Source organism: Caretta caretta, chromosome 1 (genome assembly GCF_965140235.1).
Source record: "Caretta caretta isolate rCarCar2 chromosome 1, rCarCar1.hap1, whole genome shotgun sequence".
NCBI classification, from domain to species: domain Eukaryota; kingdom Metazoa; phylum Chordata; order Testudines; family Cheloniidae; genus Caretta; species Caretta caretta.
In genome coordinates, this window is record NC_134206.1 from 262,308,416 (window position 1) to 262,331,671 (window position 23,256).

At 47.8% G+C, this 23,256-nt stretch overlaps 1 protein-coding gene across 5 annotated transcripts in view; it reads left to right on the forward strand.

Moving 5' to 3' along the window:
* ZC3H7B (zinc finger CCCH-type containing 7B) overlaps positions 1-23,256 on the forward strand; it is a 69,559-nt gene that overhangs the window by 17,916 nt on the left and 28,387 nt on the right. The window contains exons 5-16 of one of the 5 annotated variants that reach the window (XM_075124200.1): positions 1,478-1,636; positions 6,359-6,439; positions 8,284-8,343; positions 10,536-10,578; positions 12,849-13,108; positions 13,577-13,922; positions 14,951-15,009; positions 15,832-15,994; positions 16,077-16,238; positions 16,979-17,184; positions 18,225-18,325; positions 18,845-19,026. In XM_075124200.1, the coding sequence (XP_074980301.1) occupies positions 1,478-1,636; positions 6,359-6,439; positions 8,284-8,343; positions 10,536-10,578; positions 12,849-13,108; positions 13,577-13,922; positions 14,951-15,009; positions 15,832-15,994; positions 16,077-16,238; positions 16,979-17,184; positions 18,225-18,325; positions 18,845-19,026 (1,822 nt within the window). The remainder of the gene's footprint in view (positions 1-1,477; positions 1,637-6,358; positions 6,440-8,283; positions 8,344-10,535; positions 10,579-12,848; positions 13,109-13,576; positions 13,923-14,950; positions 15,010-15,831; positions 15,995-16,076; positions 16,239-16,978; positions 17,185-18,224; positions 18,326-18,844; positions 19,027-23,256) is intronic. The other 4 variants (XM_075124201.1, XM_048835098.2, XM_075124203.1 and 1 more) reach the window with 4 other exon arrangements.

Genomic DNA, 23,256 nt, shown 5'->3' on the forward strand with positions numbered 1-23,256 from the left:
TCCTGAATAACATAGACCATAAAAATCTCCCAAAGTAACTCTATTGGAACTAGAGCATATCTTTGAAAAAAAAAATCAAAGCATGTTTTAAAAATGGTCAGTGATGGAGAATCCATGATCCTTGGTAAATTGTTCCAGAGGTTAATTACCCTCGCTGTTAGAAATTTATCAATATGATGGTATTTGATTTGCTTATTTTAAACCTAGGAAATCACACACACACGCACACGCATGTTAAAAAAAAAAAAATTGAGGTGGTAAAGTCAAGCATTCAGAAGTTGCTTGTGTGATCTTAATTTGGCCCCCTTGTGCCTCCTATTATGATGCAATCTCTAGTTACATGTTTACATACTATTTTTTCCACAGAACCCCTGCCTCATTCAGTGTGGATGGTGCTCAGCACAGAACAGGCAGCACTTACTGAATGAGCGGCTATTCAATATTTAGTTTTCTTCTCATTGATCAGAGAATGGCCCCAGACCTTATTTAATGCACACTAGTCAAACTAGGCTCTGAAGACAGAGTTGTTAATTTCCTCATATGCTATTCTGTGGTGCTCATAAGTACATTATCTGAGTGCTTCACAACCATTAATAAATTTATTCTCACAACACACCCCTGTAAGATGGGAGGGGGGGGTGTTATCTCACTTTTACAGATGGGGAACTGAGACACGATGATTAGTGGAACTTTTGACTTTAATTTTGGGTGCCTAATTTGAGATGCCTAGGATCTGATTTTTTCAGAGTACTCCGCATTACATAGCACTTTTAATGTTCAAATCACGGCTCCCATTGAGTTCAGTTGCAACTCACCACTTCTCCAAAATGGACCCCAGGGTCTCAGGCACCCAGAAAATGAGGAATACATAAGTAGTGACCACCTGTAAAAAGTCTGGTTTAAGTGACTTGCTCAGCGTCACACAGGAACTCTGTGGCAGAGGGAGGGGTAGACTCCCATTCTCCACGGCAACATGCACCTGCCTTAACCGTGAGACCATCCTTGCCCTTCCTTCGATTGTCTGCCTCTTTTACTACATGCCTTCCAACTCCCCCCAACACATGGGGCAGGCCCCTTCACTACACAACCCTTATTCATCCCTAGAGCTGGCCCACCCTGTGCACTGAATGGTGCAGGAAGACCTGTGGAAAAAGTAGTATGGGATCATGTAATTCAAGACTACAGCATACACAGAAGGGGCTGAATTAAGATGCACACAGACGCCCTTAATTCTGGCATTTCCTAACTTTTGAGTGCTTGACTCTGTAACCTTTATAACCTTATAATTACCCCCCCACCCCCAATCTGCATTAAATCTAATCTCCAATTGCTTTTATATTCATGGGTTTTGATGATGTATGTTCCCAGTGAACTGCAGTAAATGGTTGGGCAGAACTTTCACGCAGGGAGAGGAGGTGGATTCCAGTGTGTGACAGACACCATTGCCTGCTCAGGTGGTCTCTTTCGTCTCATGCAGGGCTTGTACGAGAAGGCATTGGAAGACAGCGAGAAGGCTTTGGTGCTTGAGAAGGAGAACATCCGTGCCCTCTTCCGCAAAGCCCGCTCCTTAAATGAGTTGGGGAGGCACAAGGAGGCGTACGAATGTAATAGCCGCTGCCTGCTGTCCCTCCCACATGTAAGTGTGTGACATGCGTGTCTACCCCAGCCTCTGAGGCACTTTTCCATCTTTCCTTTCCTGCGGTCTAGTGCAGCGTGAATGGTGATGGTAGTGGAAGAGAGAAGCTGGCTGTTCTATACGACGCACCCGTTCCCAGTAATCGCATCTCTTGGGGAGTTCCAACTCCATGTCCCTGTCAGCCCAAATCATCTCTGCTGAGGCTACCAACAAAAAAGCTGCCTCTTTCCCATTGGGATGGCTTTGTGATGTGAAAGCCTGCCCCAGTTGGAACTGAGCTGAGATCATCAACTCGCTTCATGTCTGTGTTGGAACAGCTATCAGGTGGGACAGTCTAGGACAGATGGGAACTGGAGACATGGATGAGAGAGATTCATGCCTTGTCTACACTACACGTTTTAAATGGACATAAAGCAGCTTATGTTGACCTAATTATGTCAGTGTCTACACTACAGCCTTGCTCCCGTCAGTGTAAGTGCCCTACTACACCGACATCAGAACTCGACTTCACCAAGAGGCTTAGAGCTTAAGTCGGTGTATTTAGGGCAATGCAGTGACTGTGCAGACACTGCATTACTTACATCAGCTGTTGACTGTCTTGTCGGGTTCACAGCAGGAGAGTCAGGACACGAATGGATCCTGCTTCCAGCTGGGAACCGGGCGGGGCGGCTGGAAATGTTGGCTGTCTTGTCAAATTTCATGGCTCCATGCTGTAGCTGTGAAATTGACAGGGCTTCCTGACTCCTAGCGGATGCAGGGGGCCAAGAAGCTGGGACCACTGGATCCCACTCCCCAGAGGCAAGAAGCTCTGGGTGACTTCCCCCTCTCTTTCTCCAGCCCACCCCACTCTCAGTAGGGAATGGGGAGGCGAGAAGCCCCAGTCAGCCCACTTGGAGTCCAGGAGCCTGTAGGGCAGCTGGGCTCTGGCCAGGGACTTGCAAGCAGAGCTGAGACACCAGGCTTTCATCTCTCTGCAGTGCCCCTCTTAAGTCAGTGGAAGAGCTCATGGTGAGGCTGTGCACCACCAACCCAAGGAGGGAAGTGTGGACATGCACCACCGCAGTAATTACTGTGCTGACTGTAAGTCAACCTAATATAGGTCGACTTAAGTTTCTTGTGTAGACATACCCTATTCCTAATCCCCCAAGCCTCAGTAGAGCACCATAAATATGTTTTAGCTGATAAATAGCAGTCGTTTTACTCATTAAGAGCTGAGTTCAGGCCCTCAGTGGCCAGTGTTTCTTGGGGTGAGAGGTGTCAGTGTGTGAAAGGGGCTTTAATGTGGGTATATTAACAGAAGTGTCACATGTAAGACACTGGAGGTAACTGTTCTGCTCTGCTCGGCACAGATGAGGCCTCAGCTGCAATATTGTGTCCAGTTCTGGATGCCACACTTTAGGAAAGATAAGGAGTACTTGCGGCCCCTTAGAAACTAACAAATTTATCTGAGCATAAGCTTTCGTGAGCTATAGCTCACTTCATCGGATGTGGAGAAACTGGAGAAAGTCCAAAGGAGATCAACAAAAATGATAAAAGGTTTAGGTTTTTTAACCTTTTCTATGAGGAAAAGGTTAAAAAACAACGGGGCATGTTTAGTCATGAGAAAAGGAGACTGAGGGGGGACCTGATAACGCTCCTCAGATATGTTAAGGGCTGTTATAAAGGGGACTGTGACTGACTGTCCTCCAAAGGTAGGACAAGAAGTAATGGGCTTAATCTGTGACCAGGGAGATTTAGGTTAGGTATTAAAAAGTTTTTCCTAACTATAAGGATAGTAAATCTCTGGAATGGGGATTCCATCCCTATTGGAAGCCTATCCCTGACGGCTGTTAAGAACAGGTTGGAGAAACACCTGTCAGGGATGGTCTAGGTTTACTTGGTCCTGTCTCAGTGCAGGGGGCTGGACTAGATGACCTCTCAAAGTCTCTACATTTCTGGGATTCTGTAATGTTGCTTTGATGTCCTAAATTTTAAGGCCAGAAAGTGACTGCTGTAACCATCTAGTCTGGCCTCCTGTATAACCCAGGCCAGAGAGCTTCACCCAGGAATTCCTGCATCAATCCTGTAACTCCTTTTTGAGCTATAGACTATCTAAAGACTTCAAGTGATTGACTGAGTTAATTTGGTACCTGGTTCTGCTATTTCCTGCTGCTGGCTTGTGTGGTTAATACATTACCAGTATGATGATTATATTGATATTATTTATATCGCTGTAGCATCATGGATCAGGGCACCATTGTGCTAGGCCCTGTGCACCTACTTAACAAACAGATGTTCTATCCCCCAAAGAGCTTAAAATCTAAATAACAGTAAATAATACTGTGGTGCTATATAGTATGCTTCTGTGTGGTCCTCGTTGTTGTAATGTTAAGGAATTTTTAGGGCATTTGGCATAGGTATTCCTTAAACTGTTTAAATAAATCATTAGATTCAGTGTAGGCAGCATGGCAGAAGTGGGTCTTTAAGAGAGCCTTAAACGTGGACAGAGTCGGGGCCTTGTGGCTAAGGTCAGGAGCTGGGCCCATGTATGTGGGCCCTGGAGGCATTTTTGCGATAGACTGAGGGGGAAACGCAGAGTTTGAGAAGGGAGGATAATTGGGGCAGGGCAGAGTCCTCTAGAGCCTTAACGGTGGTGACCTGCAGATTGAATTTGCTATAATAGCTTATGGGCAGCTGGTAGAGGAATCTGAAGAGGGAAGAGACTAAACAGACTGATGAGTAAAGGAGATGATTTTAGCAGCCGTATTATGTACGGACTGAAGGGAGCAATGTGCGTGTTTGGAACATCAGAGAGGAGTGTGCGGCAGTAGTCGAGATGGGATGTAATGAGGGCCTGAATGGAGGTTTTTACTGTGGGAAATGGGAAAACAAAGGATGGATCTTGGAGCTGTTCAGAAGGAAGCAGTAGCAGGATTTGGCTATGGCCTGAGTATTTGTGGCAACAGAGTGGGAGGGTACAAAAGAAACCCTCAAATTGCAGGCCTGAGTGACAGTGACAGCGTGGTGTGGTTGACAGAGTTAAGGATGGGAAAGTGGAGGAGGTTTGTGAGGAGAGAGAAGTTCAGTTTTGACCACATATTTAACTGAAGATGGGACGTCCAAGAGGAGATGTCACAGACAGGTTGAGAAGCGGAGTAAGCAAACGAGCTGGCCCTGTGCTGTCCTCACTTTACATCCTGTCTCTGGGCCACGGACAGAGGCCTGGGGAACCCCCACTGTGAGTGGGAGAGGGGAGGAGGTGGGCCCACTGAAAGAGAAGCTGAGGGAATGGACAGAGAGATAGAAGGAGAACCAGGAGACAGTGGTATCTCAAAAACGCAGAGAGGATAAGATGCCAAGAAGGGGAGGGTAATGGACAGTATCAAAAGTGGCACAGAGTTGGTGGCCCTGAGGTTTGGCCAGGAAGGGGTTGTTGGAGACACTAGTGAGACCAGTTTCAGTAGAGAGGAGAGGTGGGGGGCCAGATTGGAAGGGGTCCAAGACCGAGGAGAGGAAGTAAATGCGTTGGTTTTAGATTGTGCTCAGTGGGTTCAGAGACGGCGAGGATGGCGACAGGGCAGTAGTTGGAGAGACAGGTCTGGTTGAAGGATCGTGCCCTAAAGAGAGGGGAAACCAGGGCACACTAGTATTTGTGAGGGGGAGGAGCCAAAGGCTGGGGAGAGGTTGAGAAGGAGGGGGAGGAGCAAGGGGGGCAACGTAGGTAAAGAGCCAAGCATCAGTGGACTCACTGGGGCAGGTGGAGGGGTTAGTGGTGGAGAGAAGGCAGCAGACTTCAAAATTTGAAGTTTGGTGATGAGGGAGAAGATGTTTGAAGGGAACCAGGCAGGGGGCGAATCATAGAGGATTTAGTTGATTTTTTTCATGTGACGAAGTTAACCAAATACTTTGCAAGGAGGGAAGAAAGGATGGGGAACATGAGGCTGAAGGAGGCAGTCAGAGGGTGAAAATAAGTGTTGGGGATTGTGCTCGTGGGACTTGGTGATGGAGGAAACCTGTTTTTGTTTGGCCAGGGAGATGACAGAGTTGAAGGAGGAGAGAACGAAACTGTAGTGGGGGATGCAGTGTGGTCATGGGCCTCCCGCCAACGGTGCTGAGTGACATGGTAGCAGGAGCAGATGCTGGGAGTGACCTAGTGCTGTGGGTTAATAGGGTGGACTCTAACAGGAGAGAGGGGCAGTGATTGGCTGAATTTACGTTGTGGATTGTGTAGTTCCAGGAAGTAGCGTCTATGTGTTTGGTACATTGGAAACTTTTTTAAAGAGGAACTGAGAAAGTGAATGCAGACTGGATGTGATGAGCTAAATCATTAGCAGAGCTCAGTGCAGCAGAGAGTGTGGAAAGTCAAAGGTGCCTCTGAACCAGTGCTCCCACCCAGATCCTGGGACTGGAGAGAGGGAGCGGGGTTGAAGGTCCTGCCCTTGTGTCAGTAAGGATCACTAGCCCTGCATTTGGAGACTCGATACATTGTTTGCCTCTCCGTTTCCACAGCTTTGTATCTCTGCAGGGCAGAATGACATCTTAAATCTGCACGGCCTCTCCTGGAATGGAGTCTGCAATTGACTACCTCTCGACTTGCATACCAATAAGAATACTAGCATGTAATTCAGTCTGTGTAGTCTGTTTGTGTAACTTGTGGTCTGATTCTGGTTGGTTATTGTATGTGCAGGAAAATAAAACCACATGCTTTAAAATGACAATGTCCTTGAATTACATTTTCCCTAGGATGAGAGCGTTACGCAGCTTGGTCAGGAGCTCGCACAGAAGCTGGGTTTAAGGGTTCGGAAAGCGTATAAGAGGCCTCAGGTATGACTCTTTCTAGACTGTCCTTTGGAGTCCACTGATATGTTTCTGTACAGGCTACTGATTCTGAGCGGCTGCATTGCCATAAGTATAGCCTTCAGCACCTCCTGCTATTCCGCTCCTGGGAATGCCCCACCCCCAGATCTGCCAATCATTCTTCAGTCCTGGCCTTCAGCACCCCTGCAGGTGCATTTCCGGCTTGCAGCCATAAGCATCTTGGCTTGGTGCACAATCTCATATATCCTAAGCTAAGCAGAATGGAGCCTGGACGTTGTTTGAGGGGATAGCTCTAAGGTAGCAGTTCTCAAACTGGGTCAGGACCTCAAAGTGGATTGTGACCCCATTTTAATGGGGTCGCCAGGCTGGCTTAGACTTGTTGGGGCAAGGGGTCGAAGCCAAAGCCCGAGTCCCATACTCTGGGGCTGAAGCCCGAGGGCTTCAGTCTTGGGCAGTGGGGCTGAGATTACAGGCCCCCTGCCTGGGGCTGAAGCCCTTGGGCTTTGGCTTTGCGTTCCCCCCACCGCTCCCCTGGGCAGTGGGGCTTTGCCTCCCCTCCCCCAGAGTGGCAGGGGTTGACCAGGCTCAGACTTCGGTCCCCCCTCCTGGGGTCGTGTAGTAATTTTTTATTTTTTTGTCAGAAGGCGGGGGTCCCATTGCAATGAAGTTTGAGAATCACTGCTCTAAGGAAAACCCTAGTGCTGCAATAAATGGATGTGGTGGTTCAATATGGAGCATTGTTCTCTCTATCAGCATGAAATGTACACCCCAGGATTGTGCTGAGGGGGTGCTGAGCTACTGCTATGGCTGTCCTTTAGATAAGGCAAAATCACTTCTGGTCACTGACGCTCCTGTGACACAATTCTCAAGAATAGGAATGTTAGCCCCAAGGCTCTGGCTGAATTCCAGCTTGAGTGATTGACATTCTGGTCCCTCAAATTCCTCTCTGCAGTTTTATTTAGATGCAACATGCTTCTTCAGTTCCTGTCTCTAACTCTTGTGTAACCTTGCTGTGCAGTGTTAAACAGCTGGTAGATTCCAGCTGAGAAGTGGCTGCATTTCAGTGCTAAGTGAAGTGATTTGTAGTAGTTGGCAAAGAGCTTTTGGGTAATTGATGCTATATAAATATCAAGTCTGCGTGTTTTGAAATGCAGAATAATAAGTGGTGTTGGATTAGAGGAAAATCCTCCACTTGCTAGATCTCTAAAAATGTTGTAATTATTGAATCTTGAGAGAAGGGAAACTTTCCCTGAAATACTTTCCATACTTACTCACCCCATTGGCCCTCTGCACTTTTCCCTCTACCTCGTTACTCCATAGAGATGAGTCTAAACTGTGTCTATGCAAGCAAAACACAAGACTCCCTTTTTTAATTAATTGAAACATTTTGGTAGCATTTTGCTACAGCTTGCTCTAGCTTCTGTTTTTCATTCCAATGCTTTAATGCACTCCACAACTAATTTTTTAAATTACAAGGCTGAATGTCTGTCGTGGAGTGGGGTTCAAACTTACTATCTCCTTATGCAGCATTGCAACAGGGGTGTTTTCGCACCAGGCTTTTGCATCGATGTGCATTTTGCGCCAGGATGGCTGGACTGAATCTGGGGCTCTTTCATAATCCTTCAAGCAACAGGCTTCAGGGGCAATCACATGAATTTTGGGATGATTGGTGCACACTGAGGAAAAGCAGGCAGTCCTGATTTCTCTCCCTATGGTTTGTGGTTGTAGAGAATGCCTGATAGGGAAGTGTACTGTTGGATAGCAGTGGCTGACAAGATACAATCAGTCACTACCTAATTTGCAGGAGTTCAAGGAATCCCTGTGTCATGAAATCTCTCTCTTCCTTGCAGCAGGAATTGGAAACTTTCTCTCTACTCAGTAATGGCACATCAGCCAGCTTAGCAAATCAGGTACAGTTCCTGTCTGACTTTCTCAATGTCCCGTACATTATTTTACATGAGAGTTTCTATATTTTATATCATGCAAGTTTATTACCATCTTTTAGGAATAAAGGATCAGTGTTTATCTATTTTTCCCTTTTCAAGGAACAATGTCAAGAAAATAATTTTTTTTAAATATTTCCATTTGCTGCAATGCTGATTAAATTATTAGATTAAGAATTTTTCGACTTTAATTTTGCTTTTCACTGTCAAAGCTTACATTTCACTTATCTAGACTGGATGACTTCACTTTCTGTTTCCTTCTCTGGTTCTGGTACAATTACAAAGTGCTAATATGCAAGAACAGGAAGTGAAACAGATGAAGAAACTTAAAAAATGAAACTAGACTGGGGGATTTCACTGTCCAAGCTGAGTGAAGTGTGCCAATTTAAATATTGCTTAATTTATTATTTACTCTTTTTTGTATTACCGTAGCACCTAGGAGCTCCAGTCATGGACCAGGACCCCATTGTGCTAGGCACTGTACAAGCACAGAATGAAAAATAATCAGATCGCTGGTTTCATTGCAGGTTTTTAAGAGATTTCATTAAAACGCTTCATATTTTTTAAAAAAATATTTAACAATCGTTTTAGGCTCTTAAATTTGGGGCCTAGCACAATTTGACATTGTCCCTTTTTAAAAGAACCTAAAAATCCCTTCAAATTGTACTGCTCTAGTATCTTTTAAGTTTACATTGCTGGGTGACTTGCCTTAATATCTGTCTAGCAATGAGAATCAGCCTTGGATCATTTCTTGTAGCCGCCCATAATCTTCTTCCATTGAAAATGTTCCCTTTTATGGAAAATTAGAACACTGCAAAAGCTGAAGTTGTAACTGATGAAGTTGCAAATGTGTAATCTCTAATATTTGTCATACTGACGTCTGTCATTTTTAACTAAAAGTAGGAAGAAAAATGTGTTTGCACTGTTGGACTATAGGCTCACATTAGGGTGAACTGTGGCTTTAACTTGAGTTTCAATCTTAGCATAAGGAATAGGCCCAAAGCCTGTGATTTTTAAAGAGAGTCAGATCATGAGAAGGAAGAGTTGTTTGTGTTAAACTTGTGGTGACCCTTAAACTACTTGTGTTATCTTATTTAAGGTTTGGTCTGAGGTCATAGAAATTTTTAAAATATTATTATTTGGGTACCAGGTGCAGTAAATGATTGGTTGAATTGATTATAAAGAAATGCTTAGTTTAGGAATATGGTAAAATGAGATAAGAAAACCTTGAGGAAAGAGGCCCAGTCATTAATCTTGTCTTGACCAGAGCAGAGGATAGAGCTCGGCTCTAAGCTGCTTCATCTGGCCTTGGCCAAGGTCTGGTAACCAGCAATGACATCACTCGTTTGTTAGAGTGCATAAAAGGCAAGGTTTTCTAGGGGTTCTGTGTCAGAGTGATGCCATGATGGGAAGGTGTCTTCCCGAGCCGGAGCCTGTTTGGCCAAAATACTTAAAACTGTACTGTTGCTGGAGTATAGAATATAGGTATATTTGCTTATATTTGTATTTTGGATATAACTAACACCAAGTGGCCTTTGGACTAATACAGGAATGTTTGTGTGGAAATGGAGTCATGGTAGGCCTAGTGAAATTATTAGGAAAATTATTCCCAGCAGCACCATTCATACTTCTGTAAAGTTGCCTATTTATTCCTTGCCTAGGGCTCACAGTCAGCAGTTGTTTTGGTGGGAACCTTTTCCTGTTTTTAGTCTTGCTGTAAAAATTAGTGGTTTATTAAATGGAAAGATATGTAAGCTCAGAAAGGCTAGTTATGTAAGATAAAACTAATCAGATCTCATGCTTTGTGGGGCTAGCTGATTGGCTCTGGGAATCAGGAAGGAATATTCTCACCCACATGCAATCCCATGTTCAGAATTACTGAGAAGGTCAGGTATTATGGGGGTTTGTTACTTCAGAGGAATGCAGGTTTTGGTCACTGCTGAAGGTGAAATACCAGGCTAGGTGGAATAGTGGTCTGAAAGTACATCAGTTAAATTGTTCCAGCACTGAAAGGCGGGGGTGGGGGGAGAGGAGGGAAGCAGCAGCAGCCTGCACTGAAGATATTTGGGAGGGGAGATTTGGGGCTATGAAGCACTAACACCTTTCAAAAGATGTCTTTGTAGTGATGAGTTGTTCTTCTCCTTCTCCCTGCCTTGCAGATGACTTCCAATGGGTTGGGCTCCATAGATGATATTGAAACAGGTAAAGCTTTCTCCTTTCTGTTTCTCATGGCAGCAATAAGGCACCTGCCCGGGTTGGGTGGACTAATAGTTGCTTTGTCTTCATTTGGACCTCTTTTGAGTTTCCTGACTTTGGAGACTGGAAGAGACCAGCCTAGCGGGGATGGGGGCAGGAGGTGGTGGGGAGCAGGAATGTATGGAGGTGCTGTTCTTTATATTGGTTTCTCTTCACTTCTTCAGAATCCTCAGTGAACTATTAAGACACTGACAGAGGGGAAAACCAGGTCAAGAGGCACTTACTAGGAGAACCTTGTACAATTGAACTCTAGCTATCCAAGCAGAACAAGGGACATATCATATTTTTGGATAAATGGGGACTAATTCATGCAAATTACAAACACATGGGACGTAACCTATTTTCAGCTCTAAAGCTGGGTTTGAACAAATGTGATTCTTTTGTATGTTCCCAAAGAAAACAACTTTAAAGTTAAGACGGTAGACACAGAGCCGTGCTTTGAATACACGCTACCCTCCAAGAGCATTAGAATTGGAGCCTTATATGTTTAGAACCCCAGGAAATGCAGAGTGAAAGTTGCAAGGTTGCTGTCTTCCTGCCAGGGACTAAACTACCGTAACTCTATCTCCCGTAGAAATGCCAGCCCAACACCCACCCTTCTTAACAGCGTATTGAAAACCATGCTCCACAGCACATTGGTTTTTATTTGTTCCTTGCATAAATGTCTGCAATACTAGGTGTGAAGCTTTGTCACTGCACTAACTATTGCTGGGCCCTGGTAAAGGGCCCCATTTTATGATCTGGGTGTATGAAGTTTGCATGTGGAAACACATTAGCTCTGTGCTTAATGACTCTTGAATAATTGACTATCACATGGAATCATAAGACCCAGACCTGTGAGGTGATGAGCGTCTCTTATGAGCCTTCAGTACGTCACAGAATTGGGCTGTTAATGCAGAGTGAGGAATGATTGCTTTCGCTTTGCTATTTGTCTGATCAGGAGTTGGCATATGTGGAAGTCCATAAAGCAGCCCAATCACTAATCAGTTGAGATGAAGGCGTTCTAGTTTTGGGGTTGCTGATAACGTTTTTGGGGAGGTTCTATGGCCTGTGTTATACAGGAGGTCAGACTAGATGATCACAGTGGTCCTTCTGGCCTTGGAATCTCTGAACATGGAACTCTTTAGTAGAGGATGGAGAAGGTGGTAGTATTTTTCTGATTTTTTTTCTTTTCAGGGCATCGCTACGGGGCAGAATGAAGGTAGTTTGGGTGCCTGGTTTGAGACTTACATGTGTAACTCTGCATCTTCTGGGGGGTCTAACGTTTGGATTGTTTCTTTTCAAACTCTAACAGTTTTGCAGGATAAAGCGTGCTCAGATGACCAACGTATGCTTGCCACCTTAACAGAGTATTGTGGGGGTGGGGGCGGAATTGCCTCATTTTCAAATAGTCAGAACACTGGGCCAGAGGGTGAAGGAAGCTGTAGGGAAAGTTGTCTCTTCTCCCCCCCCTTCCCTCCCCTTGCCCCTAAAACTAGTGAGGGAAGCCTCAGTAATGCAGTAAAGATCTTTAAGGCAGGAAGCCTGTCTCTTGGAGACATTGAAGGGAGGGGTACTCAGGAGTGAGGCACCACTCTGGCAAGGGCATCTGGTGAGTCTTCTAATGTTTGTTGGGGACCCAGTATTCTGTATGATCTTTGGGAGGCTTGTCTGGGCTTCCTTACCCTGCTCCCCTCCCCAGTCAGGGTTTGTGTGTGTCCCTCCCTTCCCCACCAGGGAAGCTCAAAACTTAAAGAGCCTGTGGGGAAGTGGGTTTTAGTGAGGGGCACAGGCGCTGCAAGGAGCAGAGGTGCTAGGAGGACAACTGAGCTCTGCAGGAGGAGGCAGTTTAGAAGCATTTAAAAACCACCGGACAGTGGGGTATAGGACTCTGGACTCATGGGGCCAGGACTGGACATCACTGAATTCAATAGCAGTTTTGCCATTGACTTCAGTGAGACTAAGATTTGGCCTGCAGACACTTCCCAGGCATCATCATGGGAGGTGAGCATTGTCTGGCTATTCACGAGACATTCTGCGAAGGCCTTTGGGAGGTCTGAGACAAAAACCAAAGGCCAAGAATCTCTGAAACTGGAGCCACCAGTCTGTAAAGGGTTTCATCTGCTTGGGGCTTGAGGTTCAACTAAGTTGTACGTCTTGTGTTCTTTGGCCAAGCCACGCTCAGCTCACCCCCAGGTGCCATGTGACTGGCTTTGTGTCCCCGTCCCACCCCGCAGACTTCTCCATGGACCTGCAGTGCATCCCTGCTCCCCTCGCCACCTCTATTCCTGTGAGCGAGGGCGCAGCCCTTTCAGCCTCTGACATGGATGCAAAGGGCCTGCCCACCTCTCTCCCTGCCGCCACACTGCTCCATTCTCCGGATTGCGTATCCCTGCCTGTGCCCGAGAGTGTGGAGGACTTCACAGATGGGGAGGTCATTGGGGAAGAACTGGACTCTCTTCTGGATTCCCTGGCTGACGGGTCACAGTACCCTCTAGTAAGAGCTCCGGTCGTGTTCTGAGTTAATCCTTTTAGAGCATGTTCATTCTCTCTCTCCTCACCGTTGCGTGTCCCTCTGGCAGTGTGTGCTCGGTCACTTTCTTTCTTCCCATCGCTGGCTTGTGTGTCTCTCAGGAGCCCATCTTAGATCTTGGTTCACTGGGTGGCCTGGTGTGAGTGAAATACATAAATCCAGATGGAGGGGCTAGTCCCACATGGGAATGAAGCTAGCACCTTGCCCCCTTTCACCCCCTGCTTTTAAGTGTTTGGGGGTGGAAATGGGCCTGGAGGGTAGAGGCTGGCTTATTGCTCTGAAGTAAAGCGTTGTGCACTCTGGAGTGGGAGGCCTTGTTTTACTTGCTGCTGCAGTGTGCTCTGTCCATCCACCCATCTCTCTGACACACGCTTCCTCCAGTCCTTTCTCTAACATGCTGTCTGTGCCCCCTTTTCCTCCCAACTCTCAAAGTCTCTGGTCCAGGGAACCATTCCCACCAACTTGCCTACTGAGATGCCCCAGCTGATCCCCGTGTTTCCAGGCGGAACCCCTCTGCTGCCCCCTGTGGTGACAGCCAACATCCCGATCAACCAACATCCTCTGCCACCTGCCTCCTTCGGCCTGGTGATGGATCCCACCAAGCAGCTCTCCTCTTCTGTCCTGGATGCCTTTGAGCCCACAGGGGGCAGTGGTGGCTCCCCCTTGGATTCTCTGGATTCACTGGACCTGCTCCCGTACACAGAGCCACGGCTCGATGCCCTGGACGCCTTTGGGACTAGCAGGGGATCACTGGATGCCCTGGATTCCTTTGCTATAGGTAGGTGCAGGGCACAGAGGGGTGGGGGTTGCAGGTGTTTGACTGTGACAGTACCCCTAGAACACTGTGTTTAAGCTCCAAGTGTCTCCACAGCAGGCAGATGTCCATGTTAGAGACGAGAGATCAATAATTAAGTTTCCAGAGAACTGATTGAGATGGACGAAAGATTAACTGAACTAAATATCAGCACAGCTTGTCTGAGCGATAATTGGGGGTGGGGGTGTATGGTGGGGGGTGTGACCACTGATTACAAGCATCTGCAGGTTGTAGACACCAAGGAGGCAGAGCTGTTCAGGGTTATCCTGGGGGTATAGCTAGAGTAATGAGGGGACATTCAGGCTTGATATCAAAGAAACATTGCCTGACACTGAGATCTCCTAGAGTGTGAGTGGTCTCCTAAGGGAAGTAGTGGGAGCCCTTTTACTCCAAGTCATTTAAAACAGACTTTGGCAAAGTCTTGGCGAATCTACTTTAGGGCAGGATTTTGCATTGGGCAGGGTGGGGTGGACTAGATGGTTTCGTCAGTCTTTGCCTCCTTTGATCTCTGTGAGCAATAAGTGTCATAGCCCAAAGAGCACTCCAGTCATGTTCTGTGGAGCTGGGCTCTGGAGGGAGATCGGGTAAGGAGCATTTCAGCCCCTTGGGGCATAGTTAGGCTCCATGGGTGACTGTGCAAGCATGCGGACATTACAGCAGACTGAATGCTAGAGCGTCACAAGTGGAGAAGAGGTTGCCCAGTGAGGCCTGTGCTGGAACTTCGGCTCCTGTCTGTGCTGAATTCCTTTGGTCCCTTGCTGTTTGTGAAAAGCACCCTTAAGGCAGCTGGCAGTGGGGTTCTGTTGCCTTCAGGGATTTCAGAAAAAGGGGAGGCTCTTGCAGAGGTTTTCAAGTCTCTGCCCTGGGTACTGGATGTTCCTGGAAGATGAAAAGAATTAAACTATTGAACAAGCATAAATCTGTGTCTCGGGCATCAGAGCAGGTTCCAAAAGTGAGGTGTGTGTGTTTGGGATTTTTCTTCCTCTGCCCAGAAGAAGCTGGTCCTCAGGAACTGCGACCCACTGTTGGCAGCCAGAAACCATCTTCCGCGGTGAGTGAGCTGCTACCCCCGCTGAATGTACCAAGGTGCCCGTGTGCCATGGGAGTGGGGAGGGCACGGGGCTATTCTTGCACTCTGGGCCCTTTCTTAATCAGTTCCAAAATCTGGTGGCTTCAGTTACCCTGGCCTGTGTGCGTAACCTCCTGCCCACTCGCCCCCTGTGGTGGCAGGGCTGTATGGAGACTTTTCTCCGTATGTGGTAGCACAGCATTTTCCTCTTCCTTCTTTGTCCCCTCCCCCAGTGTATTATTGGGGTGAGAATGGAGTCAAATGCTCCATTCCAGTCTCCGTCATGCATGGGATTGCACGTTGGTCTCACCGAGTCTGAGGCTGGGCTGAGGCTTTTTCTCCCAGGAGCTCTGTGGGTGGGATGATCGGCCTCTGTCTAAATTAGGTTATTGAGTGGGGCTGGGGCATCGTTGAACCTCCGTCCTTCCTGTTTTATTTCCGTCTGACACGTTGCATGGCAGGGTTAGTTCTTCTGTCCAAGTGCTGGGAAGATTGGGGAGAGAAGCCCTTCCTCCAGGGATGAAGAGAGAGCTGTTGTCCCCTGAGCTGCTGGCCCTTCCGTGGGGAGGGAGAGGTCCTTCTCTGCTGCAGATAAATTGCCCATTGAGTGTATTTGAAAACACAACTGGTGTGCCTGATGCCATTTCTGAGCCGCCTGCTGCTGGTGGCGGCCATCTTGCTGAGGCACGAGCTGTTGTGTGTTTACGGGGTCATGAAGGGGGCCCAGCATTAGTCTGGGAGCCAGTTTCTGTACATTTGGCTGTGAGGATTAGAAGAGGGATGTATATGTTTTTTGTCTTTCAGGTCAGCCTCAGTGGTGTGGGTCACCCTATCATCCCCAAGGGGGCAGAGCTCCTGCAGTCTCAGCCAGAGGCAGTGATGCCCAACACTGCCCTGCTTGTGAAGAACCCCCTGGCGTCCACTCATGTCTTCAAACAAGCCTGCCACCTCTGCTACCCCAAAACAGGTGATGTGCTCGTAACACTCGCAGCTGTTGTGTGCTTGGGGATTGTTTTCCCTCTTGCTGATCGGGTCCTCCTTTCCCATAGGCCCCAAGGCTGGTGACTACACTTACCGGGAAGGCCTGGAGCACAAGTGCAAGCGGGACGTATTGTTGGGGAGACTGCGAAACTCTGAAGACAAGACCTGGAAGAGGATCCGGCCCCGCCCCACCAAAACCAACTTTGTGGGATCCTATTATCTGTGCAAAGGTGAGCTGGTGGCTGGACGGGACTGTGAGGCATATGCCGTCAGAGGTATCAGGGGAGCTTTCAGCATGGATCATGTGCTCCCTCTGGAGCCTTCTTGCTCCTTCATGAAACGATCACTGGATTTCAGGGGTTGGGAGGTGGAGTGAGAAACCGAGACGAGACGGATGAACCTGTAACACATGGTAGAAAACGGGAGTTTCGCAGAGTGGAGCAGCAGCTGGTGCTTTTGCTCTGGGTATGGGACAGCTTGGAAAGAGCGATACGACTGGCCTCTGGAGATTTCGCAGGGTGGTGGGAATGGCAAGACTGCAGCCTGCTTCTCTCAAAGCAACCAGTTTTAGGTGCCCCGCTGAGGTGGGAGAGCCTGTCTCCCACTGGCACTGAACTACTAACACTGCTCCCACCAGCACGGGCTGGGACTTTGGTTCTGGCGAGAGCCTTCCCTGCTGAGTAACCAGCTCTGCTGCAGAGCACTGGGACTTTCCCAAGAAGTTCCCCATCCTAGGCCAGATCAGGCCCGACCCTGCTCCGTGTATGAGATGTAACCAGACTAGTCTCTGAGGTGGTGTAACTATAAAGTGTCTAATGAGGGGCCAAAAGCTCAGGCTTGGTGTCTTTCTTAACTCTTCAGTTTTAGCTCCTTGTGAGTTGTGGGGAACAGGGCAAGGTGACGAGGGCGAGCTCAGTTTCTGATCTGGCCCCCCTCTCTATGGGGTGCTCTGCTCTTTGTTGCTTTGTAGATATGATTAACAAGCAGGACTGTAAGTATGGGGATAATTGCACCTTCGCGTACCACCAGGAGGAGATTGACGTGTGGACGGAGGAAAGGAAGGGAACACTCAATCGCGACCTCCTCTTTGACCCGCTGGGAGGGATCAAGAGGGGCAACCTGACCATTGCCAAGCTCCTGAAGGAACACCAGGGCATCTTCACCTTCCTCTGCGAGGTACAGGGAGGAAGAGGAGCGGGGAGAACTGTTTCCTTGTGGAATAGCTATAGGCACAAACCTCACACATTCCTTGTGGCAGATATAAATGCCAAAATGTAACTCTACTGTAAGTGTGTGAAAGAGGCAGGCTCCCTTCTGCTGCATCCCACCCTAGTTCAGCTGTCAGTGTGCAGCTGGACCATTAGTCCATCCTGGCTAGTATCCAGCCTCCAGAAGCAGCCAGTCCCTATTGCTTCAGAGGAAGGTGACAGAACTGAACAATCCATGATGTTCCTGAGCAATTGTGTGATGCTGTAGGTGTGGAAGGGGGTAACTCCTCTCTGCCCTCTGCAGGTGGTCAGCTCACGCCTGGAGCATACAGTTTGACTACCCTGGGCTTTCATAGCTAGCAAGGTTGTTAATAATCATAACTTTGACCCAGATGTTTGAAAAACCATAACCACGTAATGGGCAAAACTAGTGTCACTTCATTCATAGATTCTAAGGCCAGAAGGGACCATTGTGATCATCTAGTTTGACCTCTTGCACAACACATGCTGTTTGAAATCAGTAGAGCTACCTTGATTTACATTAACTAAGGATCTGGCCCTCTCTCTCTTGGCCTCCTGCAGAAGCATGTTCCCCAGGGTGACTGTGTATGTAAAGCAACATGTCTTGTTTTGGACTTACTCGTCTTTAATTTCCTCTATCACTCCCTTTGCTTTTGCATTTTTTGGATGAAAAGAAGGGAATTATAAGTTGACCTGGTTAAAATTTTTCCAACTGTGATGAAAAAAAACTGTTGGAATGTCCAAAAAAAAAAAAGCTCCAAAAATTTTGTTTGGAAATTTTTGCAAAATGTGTTTACTGGTTTCCAAGCAGCTCTAGTGCTAAGTTTCCATCAGGCTTGTTCTAATTTTTGGACCTCTTGAGTAAGTTCCCTCTAGCTCTTCTCCATTCCAAGTGAAATGATCCCAGTCTGGGTGAGCTCTCTGGCAGCATCTCTCCTTTTTCCTGCTTTCTGAGATTTCCTAGTGTGCTGCTTCTTCCCTTCTCAGATCTGCTTTGACAGCAAACCCCGGATAATCAGCAAAGGGACCAAGGACTCTCCAGCTGTCTGCTCCAACCTTGCTGCCAAACACAGCTTCTATGACAACAAGTGAGTGAACTGGCCCGTGCAGTGCCTGCTGGAGTAACCCTACTGGTGCCCAGCCAGCTAGCTCCTGTTACTTGCCCATTTCTTCCTCTCGTCCCCAGCACATGAAAGCACAAGGTGCGATATGTTGCCCTGCATGTCTGACACCTGGTGCCAAGGGATTTGGAGCCAGATCAGAGCCCATTGATGTCAGTGGAAAGACTGCAGCTTGACTCCAGTGAGCTTGGATTTGGCCTATGCTGCACAGGGGTTCATAGGTCAGATATTTTAAACAAGGTGGTGTAAAGTGTCTGCCTGAGGTGCTCCAGGGTTGGGGACAAGGCATGACCCAGGACTTGGATCCACCCGTGCAAATGGCTGCTCATTGCACTATCAGATTGTTAGTGACTCCTAGGATCGGCTTTAACACCCATCCATGCTTCGGCCAGCTCAGAGAATGGGGAAGGAGGAGGAGGAGGAGGGGTGAAGAGTCAATCCGTTGATCCCTTGTGTTTCTCTTGCTCGGCCATTTTCCCACTGCAGGTGTTTGGTTCATATTGTGCGTTCCACCTCCCTGAAATACTCTAAGATCCGCCAGTTCCAGGAGCACTTCCAGTTTGATGTGTGCCGGCATGAGGTGCGCTACGGCTGCTTGCGTGAGGACAGCTGCCACTTCGCTCACAGCTTCATCGAGCTCAAGGTCTGGCTGCTGCAGCAATACTCGGGTAAGTGTGCCGCTGGGTGCGGCTTTGGGGTGGGGAGGGAAGAGGAGGAGAGAGCGTGTGCTCATGCCTTCTCCAGCTTAGGTACTGTGCCACTGGGGACAGAGAGCGGGCCTTGCAGGGGGTCTGGCAGAGTTCAAGAAAATTTACGTTCTCTCTCACATACATGCACTCCCTTCCCTCTCTCAGCTTGTAGGAGATAGAGGTGGGGCCGTGAAATGCTCTTACTGGGAGGTCAGCCCTTCCAGTGCTATTGCCAGGTTTGTCTGTCTAGGGGCAATCCTGGGAATTCTAGCCCAGCGAGCCTTTACCTCAGGACCACGTGTGTTGGAGGAAATGGTTGTTAGAAGTAGAGTCCTAGAACCGCTAGGTGATCGGGATATGGCAGGGACAAGCCGGCGCAGCTGCTGTGAAAGGAAATCGGGCCCCTCTGATGTTTTGCTTCTTCGAACATGTTCACAAAATAGTGGTAACCAGTGAGATTTCTTTGAACTTTCAAAAAACCTTTGATAAAGCCGCTCCCAAGAGGCTGTTATGGAAACTAAATAGTTGGCAACAGGCCATCTGCCCCCTCTCAGAGTGCGGTCTTCAATTCAGGTCACTTACATAATGGCACGGAAATCTCTTCAGTCTGATTTTTCTCTCCCCTCCAAGTGCTTTGTCTGATTCTCTGACTCACTGCATGCTGAGCAGAGATTTTCACTGTCCTGTCCCAAAATGAAGCCCGACTCTTTTTCCTGCCTTGGAACAGTTTGTGGAGAACCCAGCAGTGTGCTTGGAGGAGTTTGGCTGAAATTAGAAGGCAAATGTCCTTTGCCTGCCTAAATATAAGCAGGCTGCTAAACCTGTGACAGTTCCATTTGATGCCCATCCAGAGGGGAAAGCACAGAAATATCTGCCTGCCTCTCGAGGTGCTTGTGTGGCCTGTCATACTGATGGGTTCTGTAGTATTTAAGCTCCTCCCGAGTACATAAAAAGAGAAATTATGAATATAATCTCCCTCCTCAGCCTGGGTGCAAGTGAGTGTGTCTGTGTGTGAGGAGAGGACGTGGGTTTTGCATTTAGTTTCATGGGGGACTCGAACCATGCTCATTCCTGTTTCTTTGCAGGAATGGGTGCTGTTACGTAGGGGCAGTCCCTGGGAAAGTTTTGTCTCTGGGTCACTCAAGAGCCTGCCCTCCGTGGCTGATGGTCGCAGTGAAATGAGCTGCCATGGGAGTTCATGGTTACGGAGGGAGAGGGGCTCTCTTGGGGACCTGGGGCCAATCCCATGGAGACCTTTGACCAGCAGGGCTGGGAGCTTGACTTGGACTCTGTTCATTGGTGAGCCAGTGCGAGGGTGGCTGTACTGGAGGTGATGTGTTCAGTGACCCATGTTGCTAAGCAGATGGGCTGCTGCATTTTGTAGCCGCTTGAGCTTTCTCAGGCTGTGTCCTAGGGCTGATGAATTGCACTTGTCAGGCCTGGAGGGGACACATGCCTGGGCCACGACAGCCAGATGGGTGCAATCTTCTGGTGAGTAGAAGATGGTAGTGGGCATTCTTTTGCCACCATCCAACAACACTTGGGGTTTTTTGGACTCCTCAGGCAGTTGCCCTCCATACTGGTGGATGGTACAGAGGAGGGTGAAACAGCTGACAATGTCAAAACGTAAATAGTTGGCTTTGGGTTTCAGCATTCCTATCCCATTGAGATGCTTGGGCAGTTCACGCCTCTCAGAGCCATTGTTTCAGGCTGTCTGCAGACTCAAGAGGACAGCACTGTTTGCACTTGGAAGGTTTTTTTACACAACCACAAGGTCAAGAAATGTAATTTTAAAACTAAAAAGATTTTTGAGCAGGATCTTCTGGTAAGAGGTTGGTTTTACCCTACATTCTGGAATTGCAGAATGCATGAGGGCTGGGAGAAGTGGACCCAGAATGACATGATGCAGTCTTTCCTGGGGGCTAACACCACGTTGTATCAACAAGGACATCACCAGCAAAACACTGATTTCAGCACCAAACATAGGGCAGCTGCTGCTTCAGAGGCATTTCTGGGTGTGCTTGAATAATAAAAATGCTTATCTAGTGCTTTGGATTTCCTCAACACACTGTACAGACTTTAACAAAATGAATGTCCCAACATGCCTGGGAAGCTGCCAGACGGTATTATTTCACAGATGGGGAAACTGAGGCACAGAATGTTCTGACTTGTCCAGTGCCACACAGCAGGTCATAAGAAGTATAGAGTTTCCTGGCTTCCGACCCTCTGGACTACACAGACTCTCAGAGCCGAGAGAGCATTCACAGGGTACTCTGTAATAGCAAAGCTAACATAACAGCTTTCAGTGACTGTAATATATACAGCTTTGCTGCCTTTCTGTATAAGTGGGGATTTATTAAAGCAACCCTCTGGTGTTTTTGGTTTCAGTGAGCTGGAAGTTGGTCAGACATCTTAAACATCCTTCATACGCCATCTCTAAACTGCACGGCAACAAGATAATTAGGCTTGGCATTAACCCAGCTAGTTAAAGATGTCTCACCGCATACTGCTCCACTGACTACATGCTTGTACGCCTGCTAGAAAATTAACAAGTTCTCACTGTTCGGTGCTCTGAGACTCTTAATGCTGGTTGGTTGTCTCCACGCTGGTAGTGTTGGCAAAGGCTTTGGTTCAGATCCTTGAACCCATCGAGGAGTTAACTCCTGAGATAAATTGTGACCAAGGCAATGTTTCCGTAAGAGTCTTTTTCTTACCAACTTGATCAAAATTGAAAAAAGGACGTTTATTTTGAAACGAGTGTCTACACACAGACTTGCAGCAAAGTACCACGAGGTGTGAATTACACCTGATTTAGTTATTTAGTGACAGTTTGTGTGTAGATCAGCCCTTGTGGCTTGTCTACACGCACAAATTATATTGCTTTACCTACACTACTACAGTTAAGTGTCACATCCCTCTTAGACTGGAGACAGTTTTACTGGTATAAATGTGCTTATTCCTCTTCCTGTACAGGAAAAGCTATGCTCGTATAAGGTATCTCAAGATTGATATAACTGTCCACACTAGGGGCTATACTGGTAAACAGTCATACCCTAACCAATATAGCTATATCGGTACAAAAACTGTAGACATTTATCTTCAACCAAATATGTGAATGTCTTGTTAATGGGAGGAGCCATAGTTGGTATCCAATAAAATGTACGGCCTGTTTGGGTTTTGGTTTTTTGTTTTGTTTTAAAGTGGATTTGTTGAGTCCCTGATCAAAACTGGGTGACTTTCCATAAACAGACAGACTGAATCTAGGAGCCAGGAATTAGCTTAGATTTTCAAGATCTGTGAGAGACTGGTTGACTCAGGGGAATGTGATATACAGCAGAACCTCAAAGATACAAATTCCAGAGTTCTGGACACCCTCTGGAACCGGAAGTCATCAGGCAGCAGTGGAGAGACAGACACACCACCCACCCCCCAACTACCCCCACCCCCATATATTTACTGCCTTGGGGCTTTAGCCCCAGGGCTCAAGGCTTTGTGGGGCGGGTGGAAGTTGGGGTTGCAGTTGCGTGGGAGGGGGAGGTCAAGACTCTTGGCAGGGGGGGGTCAGGGCTTCTGACCCTCTGGAGCACCAGGGCTCAGGGCTTTAGATTGGGGGGCACTGGAGTGCGAGGCTTCAGCCCCACAGCTCTGCTTCTGGTTTTGTGAGGGTGCCAGGGATCGGAGCTTTAGCTACAGGGGGAACGCTGGGGTTGAAACCAGCCCCATGCCCCAGTGCCCCCTGAAGCCAGGAAAGGAGCTGCGGGACAGAGAAGCCCCAACAAACCCTGTGAGGTTGGAGCCCCGAGCTTCAGCACACTCTTTCCCCCCACCCCTGATCTAAAGCCCTGAGCCCCGGTGCTCCTGAGGGTCAGAAGCCCTGACAGCCCCCCCCCTATGGCTGAAGTCTGTAACGTCTTGTTCAGAGTTACGGACAGCCTCCATTCCCGAGGTATCCCAAACACTGATGTTCTACTGTATGCAGCCTTTCATCCTTAAGGCACCAGCTCCAACCCAGCTGCAGGTTGGTAGTAATGTATGTGGCTTCTGCTGGCTGGTCAGTGCTCCGCATGACATTGTTTGGTGGATCTTTTTTGTCAAGATTTTGTAGAACAAGTGTCCACATCTTAAAAACTGCCAGCAAAGGAGCCAGTGGCTGTCTCAGCAAGAAGGCCAAAGACTGACTGAGTCATGGAGGCTGAATTCTTCTCTCTC